The 10,349-nt window shown below is 57.8% G+C and overlaps 1 protein-coding gene across 3 annotated transcripts; it reads right to left on the bottom strand.

The window, feature by feature from the left end:
* Positions 1 to 12: 12 nt before the first annotated feature.
* Positions 13 to 9,034, bottom strand: MAPK12 (mitogen-activated protein kinase 12). Of its 3 annotated transcripts, XM_066254832.1 has the most exons (12): positions 8,782 to 9,033; positions 8,581 to 8,710; positions 5,984 to 6,042; positions 5,103 to 5,214; positions 4,971 to 5,000; positions 4,667 to 4,714; positions 3,991 to 4,105; positions 3,719 to 3,790; positions 3,513 to 3,592; positions 3,355 to 3,433; positions 3,089 to 3,262; positions 13 to 618 (listed from the first exon to the last, which is right to left on the bottom strand). In XM_066254832.1, the coding sequence occupies exons 1-12, from the start codon at positions 8,904 to 8,906 to the stop codon at positions 539 to 541; spliced, it is 1,104 nt and encodes a 367-aa protein (XP_066110929.1). In that variant the 5' UTR covers positions 8,907 to 9,033; the 3' UTR covers positions 13 to 538. The 3 variants fall into 3 exon arrangements, with proteins under 3 accessions (XP_066110929.1, XP_066110931.1, XP_066110936.1); XM_066254834.1 differs by lacking the exon at positions 4,667 to 4,714; XM_066254839.1 differs by lacking the exon at positions 13 to 618 and having other exon boundaries at positions 3,197 to 3,283; positions 8,782 to 9,034.
* Between the last annotated feature and the right edge of the window lie 1,315 nt (positions 9,035 to 10,349).

Raw genomic sequence — 10,349 nt, 5'->3', positions numbered from 1 at the left:
CCAGGTGGGAGTGCTACAAAAGGGTTTATTTCCTCCCAGCCACGTGGGCACACCATATGGACAATTTACATTCCAGGCTGGGGGTGCAAAAGAGTCCACACTAACACCCCCCAGAAGAGACATCCCTGAGTCAGCGCCTGCGCCCTCCCTGTCCTTCCTTCTCAGCCACATGAGCTGGGCCTCAGCATGGTTCAGAGCAAGCAGAGTCTGAAGCCAGGCCTTGATCCCAAGCCCCACCCCACTCCAAAGGCTCTGAGGCTTCTTGCTGCTCCCTGCTCAGGGACTACTGCTCAGAGGCTCAGAGGCCAGACCTAGGTCAGGTGGGTGTCCTGTCCAGAAAGTCTAAATGCTCCTTAAAGGTTAGGCTGAGGTGGGGGTCTGAGAGTGAGCCACAGGCTTAGGGGAGGATGGTCCATGGAATGAGGAGTCTCCTGGGATGCAAGGCCCAGCCAAGGTCACAGGTCCCCCCTCTTCCAGATGGAAGCCCCAGTCAGGGTCCCCAAGGCATCCCCACCACCCACTCAGGGCCCAGGAGTCTTCACAGGGCTGTCTCCTTGGAGGCCTTGGCCCCCAGCTGCCGGGGAGGCTTGAAGCTGAGCACCTCTTTATATGTGTCCCCTGGGGTGGGAGAAGAGAGAGAGATGGAGAGTCATGGGAGAAGGGGCCCAATCACCCATCAGAACCAACCCCCACAAAAAAAAATAAAAGAAAATTTTTTTGAAAAGAATCAACCCCCCGCCTGACCAGGCGGTGGCGCAGTGGATAGAGCATCGGACTGGAATGCGGAAGATCCAGGTTCGAGACCCAGAGGTTGCCAGTTTGAGTGCGGGCTCATCTGGTTTGAGCAAAACTCACCAGCTTGGACCCAAGGTTGCTGGCTCGAGCAAGGGATTACTCGGTCTGCTGAAGGCCCGCGGTCAAGGCACATATGAGAAGGCAATCAATGAACAACTAAGGTGTCACAATGAAAAACTGATGATTGATGCTTCTCATCTCTCTCTGTTCCTGTCTGTCCCTATCTATCCCTCTCTCTGACTCTCTTTGTCTCTAAAAAATAAAGTAAAATAAAAAAGAATCAACCCCTACAATTCACACCCCTTCAGATGCCTAACCGCCTGGTGCTCACCCTGACCAGCAACAAAACCTATGAGAGTCCACCTAGGCTGGGGGGTGGGGAGAGTTCCCAGGCCCAGACCACTGACCCAAAACATCAGTGTCAGAGGTAACTGCTGGGGTGTTGGTGTCAGGTAGGCTCCTTTGTACCATACATGTGACTTCGTCCCAGACCACAGCCACTCTCAGCCCACCAGAGTTTCTCCACAGTGACAAGCCACCCTGATAAGGCTCCTGGAACTCAATATTACTGCCCCTATAGTGGCTAAGCAGGCCTTGGCCCCACAGACTTTGTGAACAGAGGACGTCCTAGAAATGTAAACCAATGTGGTCTCTCAAGTAGCTGCTCAGGGTCTGACCAAGACACATCACAGTCTTCAGATCCAGAATAGCCACTTAGACTTAAATGAGAGGAATTCTCATCAACTACCTGCAGTGTCCACCTTCCTTGTCAGGTGGTCATGTTCCCTGACTTGTGGGGCCTGCTCTACTCCCTTCTGATCAGTCTGCTAATGGGCAGGTTCTACTCAGCCTAACCCAGCCTTTCACACTCACTTGGCTCATGGAGTACCAGTTAGGGGAACATGGGTACTCCATAAGCCCAGCTCAGGACACACTGTGCTTTTAGAGCAGGTAGTCTGTGTGGTTTGCCCTGCATGTGGCATGAATGCATTCCCTTTAATCCTAAGGCAGGGGCTGTCTACACAGGGAAGGTTTGTGTGAAGAGGCCACTGCTGCAGAGCTGACTTTTCCCAGGGAAACAGGAAGTGATGAGTTTGCATCCTGACCTGGACCCCAGCCACAAACAGGCCATGTGACCACCATGGTCTGTAGCCAAAGCAAAGCTCTTAGCAAGGGTTGTGTGGGCAAGGACCACAGAGAGAATCCTGTGGCCTGTGGTTTTCAGGAGATCTTTTCTTAGCAACAAAAACTTTGATCAAACCAAACTGTAAAGTACAAAATACAGCACAGATACGGGTGGAGTGCCTGCTGGAGGCACCAAGGAACCCAGTGGTCCTAAGGAACATGGTTTGGGAACCACAACCCATACAGCCCCGCCCTACCCCCTTGTGCAGGATTAAGGCCCTGGGTCTGAGATAGAGCCAGATGGAGCCTAGGACACAGTAGCAGTCAGGTTCCATGCCCCCAGGGGTGCCAACTGCTGCTCTCAGACATCCTTGCACCCCCAGGCTGGTCCTGCAGCCACCGAAAAACATCAAGACCAGCCCTCATGGCCTGCCATTCTGGAGTGCAGATGAACGAGACCAGTTCCAGCATAGGGTGTCAGGACCACAACAGAGGGAGAACTGGGGACTGACTGGTCAGGGCAGGCATCCTTGAACTCAGCTTGAGGCTGAGCAGATACAGTTTGACCCTCAGAAATTACAAAAGAGAATGGCTGGCACAAAACCTGTAGGTACAGAGCAGTATAGGGGCTCTGAACTACTCAAAGGGGCTGTAGGGGATAGACAAGGAGGTGCTAGGTACTGTGGGCTGGCTGGGGTGGCCCTTATCCTGCTGGCAGGAAACGAGGGGTACGCAGTTGTCCATGTGAATAATGGAGTCATGAAAGGGGCAGGGAGAGTCAAGGGCAAGTTCAACAGGAGTGAGCAGAGGCCTGGGGACAAGTGGGTATGGAGGGTCTTCAGGGTGGCCAGACTCTGTGGCCTGGGCAGGAAGAGGTGGGCACTGGCGGGGGTGGGGAAGTGCTCACAACCGCCCTGCGTTTGAAGCTGCCTCCCCGTGATTTCTAGAATTCATTTCATACTCCTCCGTGTGCCTAGCTGCTGCAGGAGTTCACACCCTCTCTTTTGTCCTTTAGCTCCAGCCAGAGGTCACCGTGACCAGGACGCCCCACTGTCCTCTGACCTCCTGTTGTATTCCTCAACTGACGGACCGAGGACTCTGAACCCTAGCCACCTGCATGGGGTTCACAGGGTACAGCCACAGGCCCTGCCCAGAGCCCCCCACTCACGCTTCCACTCATCCAGCGTGCGGTCTACGTCATCAAAGGACTCATCATACTTCTGGGCCTTGGGCTCATCCTCTGTGTCATGCAGTGATTCAAAGTAGGGGTGGGTCAGCGCCTCAGCCGCTGTCACCCGCTGCTCAGCATCCAGCACCAGCATTTTCTCCAGGAGGTTCAAAGCTGGGGAGAGGGCAGGTCAAGCTGGGGAGGGATGAGGGCCCCACATCCAGCACCTGGTCACTGACCCCACACTCCCCCAAGGATAGCCCTACCCTGAGGGCTTGCATTGGTCAGGATGGAGGCAAAATCTTTCTTCTCCAATTCAGGGAGGCCCTTCATGTAGTTCTTTGCCTGTGTTGAAAGAAAGGTTGAGGAACCAGCTCCCAGGCCCGCCCCGGGCCCTCCAGCCCCCGCCCAGCTCCCAACTAACATCAGCACTCTGCAGCCTCTGCACAAACTCATCAGGAGGTGTCCCTGTCACCTTCAAGATCTCCTTCAGCTGGTCCAGGTCTCGGCTGAGCTCAGGAGCACAGTGTGGGCCAGAGAGCAGGGCTTATCCACCCACCCAGCACCACTGACCCCACAGGTATAGGCTGCACCCTGCTTAGCCCGCCTGACCCCGCAGGTGTAGGATACGGTCGCTGCCCTTGAACAGTGTCTTCCCTGTGATCATCTCCGCCATGATGCAGCCCGCAGACCAGATGTCCACTGAGACAGAAGCCCCCTCATCAGGGCTCTGTGGGCCGGGGGGGAGGGACGCACAGGGGGAACATGGACACAGGGGCCATCTGCCACACCCTCCTGGCTCCATCCCAGCTCAGCAGCCTCCAGAGGAGCAGCCATGGGTGGGGGGGTCCAGCTTGGGAGACTGAAGCAGGTGGTGGCCCCATCTCTGAGTAATTTCTCACCTGTCTGTGTGTAGTGCATCCAATTCAGGATGACCTCAGGTGCCCGGTACCACCGAGTCACCACATATCCAGTCATCTCACTGTCTGCCTGTCTGGCCAGGCCAAAGTCCAGGATCTGCAGTCAGAATCAGGAAGGTGGTGCAGAAGGGTCCCCGGGGAGTGAGTGGGTCAGCCTGTGGTCCAGGGACCCCAAGAGAGCTGGGTACACTGAGGCTCCTGCCAAACCTTCAACGCCTGAGGTCACGGCCACAGAACCTCAAGCCTTCCCATGGGTTCCTCCCTGTGGCCTGTGCACCCAGCACAACAGAGCATGCCTCCCCCCACCCTTAGAACCAGGCACCCCAGGGCATCTCCTCTCCCTATCCCTCTACTCCCTGCTAATGCTGACCCCCTAGGTCTCGGCAGGTACCTTTAAAGAGGTCTTTTTGGCCCTGCCTTGGCTCAGGCATGAGAGGCTGAGGGATGCCTCCCACCTCTCACCTCAAGCAGGGTGCCTGATGCCACCCCCATCAAGTGCCTCCCAAGGGCACATCTGGCCATCAGCTGCTGGACCACTGCCTCACAGCTAGTCCCTCTGCCTGGGCCAGGGCCAACCCTCCTCCAGGTCTGAGAACTGAGGGCGTGGCAGGCAGATGGGCAGGTGGGGAGAGAGCTGGAGCCCCCACCCAACACACACCTTAAGCTCACAGTCCTCATTCACTGCCAGGTTGCCAGGCTTCAGGTCCTGGGGGCAGAGGAAAGGTGGCTGTGTTGCCTGCCAGTAGGGGCGCAAGAGCAGGAGCTGGGGCAGCGGCTAAGCCTGGGAGCAGACAGACTGGGGAGGGTGGAGGTGCCTGGCCCCAGGACTGTGTAAAGGTACTGTGTAATCTCCCCACTGGACCCCATCATGCCCCTTTCAGGTAAGAAACGGAGGCCCTAGGAGTTGAGCGCCTTGGATGCCCACACAACCAGGAGAGGCTCCCACCACCACCAGGACTCACCCTATGAATGATGCCAGCAGCATGGATATACTGCGGGGACAAAGAGAGGGTCAGTCGTGTCAGCTCACTAGGACCTCATAGCTACAGACCAGCCAAGAGACTTCCCCTCCTTCACCCACGGCCTGTCCTCACCTTCAGCCCTTTCAGCATCTGGTAGACAAGGAACTGGATTCGGTCCTCGCTCAGCTTCTCATGTTTCATGAGCTTGCCCAGGTCGGTGCCCATGAACGGCATGACCAGGTAACTGTGGGGTCGGGACCAGGCTCAAACCCAGGAAGACCCCCAGTCTGCACCTACCCCACCCCAGAATGTCAGGTGGGCTGGGACTGTATCAGGCAAGGGGCTGGAGACACCAGTGCTCACAGACAGGAGGGAAGTACCGGTGGGCAGGGATGAGACAGCAGGACAATGGTGTCTGAGGGGCAGGCTGAGCAGGTGGATGGAGACGGGGGAGAGACACTTAGCACCCGGGCAAGACATTGAGGCCAGCGTGGGTCCTTGACCTCTGCAAGGTCAGGCAGCAGGGAGCCGGTCCTCCCAGCCCTTCCCAAGCCAGGCCCCTGGCTCCCAGCCGACAGCAGTATGAGCCCAGGGGTTGCTGCCCAGGCAGCCACAGAGCAGGCACCCTGCTGCCCCTCCCCTGCCCTCCAGCAAAGGTCAGCAGCTCCAGTTACGGCCACACACTCACAGCCAGGACCCTGAGCCCGGGACCTGCCAGTTAACAAATGCTCAGGTCCAAGGCTCACACTTCCAGCACTAGAGACAGCCTGGTGCCAAGCATGATGGGAAGAGAAGGGCCAGGTACCACCTGGCTGTGCCAATGCCATGGGTCCCAGGGGCATGTGGGAGGGAGGTGGGCTGTGGTATGAAGATGGGGTGGGCAATGTGCATCCTGACCCCTCTCTAGGCTATAGGGAGGCCTGCCTCCAGCAGGCCCCCATGCCAACCCAGAACCCAAAGTCAGTGCCCAACACTCCTTAACCCTGCCCAGCCAACCCCAGGCTAGTACTCACAAGTCTGTGAAATCATCCAGGGTCTCATCTGGAGTGAACACATCCAGCAGCCCAATCACCTGGGGAGGAGGACAGATCACCAGCTAGGATGGGCACACCCCCCAGACTAGGACTGTGCTCTGGACAGGAAAGCCCCCTGCAGCTGTCTCCCTCTCTCCCCACTGTCCATAGGGGTGGCACTGCCCACTGGCAGCACCACCCAGCCCTGGCACACCTGCCCACAGACACAGGCTATTTTTGGAAGATGACAGCTGGGGTCCTCTGGGGGAGGGGAAGCCCCAAGTCTGGATTAGCTCCCAGCCATCCAAGGAGCTCTAGTTCCTTGACCCTTCCTCCCCATCTTCCTGTCCCATTGAAAACCTCGGACCAGGATGTGGACAGCCTCCCAGGGGAGAGCCAACATCCGGCAGGTACTTCCCAGAGCTGGTTCTCTGTTGGAGAGGCCCAGGCAAGCAGCACTATGACCAAACCAACAGTCAAATTTGGCCCCGAAGAGTCCTGGTCAGGGGTGATGGACAGCAGACAGGTAATGTGACAACTGGGACCCGGGGCTCAGAGTGAAAGGGCCCCCAGGGACCCAGGGAGGCCTGCACCATTCGAGCAGCAGGGAGACAGGTGGATGTGCCATGGATGAAGTGGGAACAACACCTGGCAGAGGCCGTGCGAATGGTGGTGGAGGCAGAGGGAGAACACTTCGAGCATTTGAGGAACACAAGGAGGGAGGCCAGGTGGCCGAGGCCCAGGGCCAGGAGTAGCCAAGCAGAGGTTAGAGGGAGCCTGAACAGGCCCTTGCATGCCAGGTGAAGGTTTGGCTTTGATCCTAGAGCTGACAAGGGTTTAAAACAGGCGTGATACTGAATGTGGGGACAGACTAGAGTGAAGCAAGAAGGACACAAGGTGAAGGGACAGCTAGATTACCGCTGCAGCCACCAGGACCAGAGTCATGGGTGGGGGATGGGGGGGAGAAGGGAACAGAGCAAGATATCCAGAGAGGGGTCTGGAGGCAAGTGAGGCCTGGGCATGGCGAGAATGTTTGAGCAAGAAGAGCCACAGAATCCTGGTTGGTTAAAGGGCTATCAGGTTGGAGACTTTCGTGCCTCTGAGGTATGGATGGCAGCTGGAGATGGGGGTAGGAGATGGAAGATACCCGCAGTGGAGGCTGAGGGACAGAGCTGGGTATGTGGCAACTCCTTCACCTGCTGCTAGCCTCGGCCTCTCACAGCCAGTTTCCTCCCGAGAAAGGGGGTCCACGCTAGGCCAAGTCTCCTAGCTTGTCTAGGCCAAGTCTCCTAGCTTGTGTGCAGGGTGCCTGGGAGGCAGTAGCGCCCAGATGCTGGTGGGTCAGGAGCTTGAGGGGCATGGTAGGATCCACTAGCACTGTGGAAGAAACCCCAGCACAGGTCCTGAGGGAGCAGACCTGAGGAGGAGGGTCTGCTAGGGCAGGGGTGGGAAGGGGAGGATGGGTGGGTGGGAATGGGGAACAGTAAGGGAGGAGCCAGATGAAGCCTTGGGTAGAAGAGTCTGACCTCACAGGGACAAGGCCAGGGTGTGACCAGGTGTGACTGGCAGGTAGGCCCAAGCTGGATTGTGGTCCACCATGAATGGATTTCACTGGGACAGATGGAATAAGTTTCCAGAGGGGACAGGCTAGTGGCTCCTATGACCCAGAAGGGGCAAAACTATGAGTCAGGAGCAAGTTTAGCTAGGGTCTGGGTGTCTAAACCACTAGTCCTCAGACTGGGCCTAGATGAGGATGAGGCAGGAGTAGCTCTGGAGGGAGGGGCAGAGTTCTTGGCCACAGAGGATCTGCAGGAAGAAGCAGTAGTAGCTCCCTTGGCCAGCACACAGTAAGGGTCACCAGAGAGGCCCATGGCAGCCATGTGTGGTGTCCTGTGGACATGTCTGAAAACAAGGGAGGCCTTTCCCTAGCCTCCCTTGAGCCACCATTCTCCATGAACCCCAGCCAGACACATGAAGGAAGCATCTGCGTGCTGGCCATTGTGCCTCCACACACCAGCTCCCTAAACCCTTCTATCCCCAGATACCTAAACCTCTGAGGTGACAGGGCCAGGATGTCGACTGCCATTCCATGCCTAGCTCGGCATGCCATGCTCAGAAGGTGGACAGGAGCAGAGTGGGTTCAAGAAGGGGGCAGAAAGGGCTGAAGAAGCCACCTGGGCTCTATCTATGGGAGATGTCTGGAAACAGGGAAGAGGCTCCACAGAATTTGGGGTGAAAACTGGTCCATCCCTTTGCCCCAGAAGCTGCCATCCCCTGACCAGGGCCTGTGCTGCAGAGCCAGATGTGGTCCAGGGAGAAGCTGAGGTGAGCACTAAGTCTTTGCCAGGGACTGACCTGTGAAGCAGTGTCTGGCTTGAGAAGCAGTGTCAAAGAGCCTGGCTCTGCCCTCTCGATTTAGTGCCCCCCACCCTTCTCTAGATGCTGCCCTAACTGTCCCCCAACCTCCTCCCACCACACTGGGTATGCTGAAGTGACCGATGGGAGAGACCGGTCTTCTGGGGCAGGAGCAAGAGGTGAGCAGAGGCAACGGCGCGGTGTGTGAACGCGGTGTGCGAACGGCGGCCCAGCGCACTCACGTTCTCGTGGCGCATGTGCTTCAGGAGGCGCAGCTCCCGGTAAGCGCGCTTGGCGAACAGCTCCGACTGGAAGGGCCGGTACAGCTTCTTGATGGCCACTTTGGAGCCTGTGCGGCTGTCCACGGCGGAGCTGCGGGACGCGCGACTTAGCAAGCGGGCCGGCCACCGCGCCCTGACACCCTCCGCCCGGCCTGCGCTTACCACACCGCGCCATAGGCGCCCGAGCCCACGGGCTGCAGATCCTGGTACACGACGCGCACCTCCCAGGCGGTCTTAGTCACCTCCTGGCGGTAAAAGCCCCTGCGGGCGGGCGGCGGAGAGCTCATGGATCGGCGGGACTCCCCGGGCCACCGCACTGGTACCCGGCTCCCGGTTCTTCCCTCTGGCTCTCGGGAGCCGCCGATCCGACCCCGGCCCTTGTGGCACGCGGCCCCTCCCCGGCCTGAGAACCAACCGGCCCCTGGGCCGCGCGCACGTGACGCCCCCGCCCGCCCTCCGGCCCCTCCGGAAACCCGAGGCGGCGGCAGCCCGGGAAGGCCCAAGGCGGGGGAAAGGGGGGCACGGGGGGAAGGGAGCGCCACCCGCAGCTAAGCCCCAGCCTGGAGCCAGACACGGCGCCTGAGACCCTGGCCTGCCTTCGCACTCAGGCTGAACTTACCAGCCTGGATCGGGGGTGTCTTAGCAGGGGCCCCACGGGGTTTCTGTCTTCTCCTTGCTAACTATGCGCCCAGGGCGCTGGGCTGCAGGACTTCTATTCCTAGCCCCAGGTCACTGTCCACCAGCTTCACCAACTTCTACCCCACCAGGTCCCCCACCCCTAGGCCCTTGGGCTGAGTGTGCCCCGTGTTCAACCCTCCCAGAATGTCCTCTTCCCCTGGGACTGATTAGCCCATCCCCCCCCCCCCATGAACCGTTCCCCAGCACCTGTCTTGCCTGCATCCCCCATTCCAAATGGAGGAGCAGGTTCTGTGTCTCAAACTTAGGCTACATCCCCAGTACTCCTCCCTGCAGCCACTGACCCCAGCCCTCTCAAACCGAGGAACCAGAGAGGTAGTCCTGTAGATCCCCTTGGTCCCTGTGCACACCCAGCTCCCTCTTCTCCCCTCACTTGGCACTTGGAAAGCCTCCTCTAAGCATTTGCAAGTCCCTCTACCGCAGGGGTCAGGAATCTTTTTGGCTGAGAGAGCCATGAACGCCACATATTTTAAAATGTAACTCCGTGAGAGTCATACAACGACCAGTGTACATTACACATTATCCAATAAAAATTTGGTGTTGTCCCGGAGGACAGCTGTGATTGGCTCCAGCCACCCGCAACCATGAACAGGAGTGTTAGGAAATGAATGGATTGTAATACATGAGAATGTTTTATATTTTTAATGTTTTTATTATTTATTTATTTATTCATTCATTTTAGAGGGGAGAGAGAGAGAGAGAGAGAGAAGGTGGGAGGAGCAGGAAGCTTCAACTCCCATATGTGTGCCTTGACCAGGCAAGCCCAGGGTTTTGAACCGGCGACCTCAACATTCCAGGTTGACCCTTTATCCACTGCGCCACAGGTCAGGCTATTTTTTTTTTATTAAAGATTTGTCTGCGAGCCACGTGCAGCCATCAAAAGAGCCACATTTGGTTCACGAGCCATAGATTCCCGACCCCTGCTCTACCTGTTCACCCCCTGTCAAACTTTCCCGTTTGTCCATAGCCCTGCCTGAGCCTCTCCACTCTCTCCAGGAAGGTGTGCCTGACCGCAGGGGTAAAAGAGGGTCCTA

The sequence above is a fragment of the Saccopteryx bilineata genome, chromosome 1, assembly GCF_036850765.1.
Source record: "Saccopteryx bilineata isolate mSacBil1 chromosome 1, mSacBil1_pri_phased_curated, whole genome shotgun sequence".
Taxonomy (NCBI): Eukaryota; Metazoa; Chordata; class Mammalia; order Chiroptera; family Emballonuridae; genus Saccopteryx; species Saccopteryx bilineata.
This window is presented reverse-complemented; position numbering and strand designations above follow the sequence as displayed.

Excerpts from the sequence above, each read along its gene's own strand:
- MAPK12 (XM_066254832.1), bottom strand. The coding sequence starts at position 8,906 with ATGAGCTCTCCGCCGCCCGCCCGCAGGGGCTTTTACCGCCAGGAGGTG. Across the intron at positions 5,001-5,102 it reads AGATGCTGAAAGGGCTGAAG|TATATCCATGCTGCTGGCAT; the intron begins GTGAGGACAGGC and ends TTGTCCCCGCAG. Across the intron at positions 3,791-3,990 it reads GATGCACTACACACAGACAG|TGGACATCTGGTCTGCGGGC; the intron begins GTGAGAAATTAC and ends CTTCTGTCTCAG.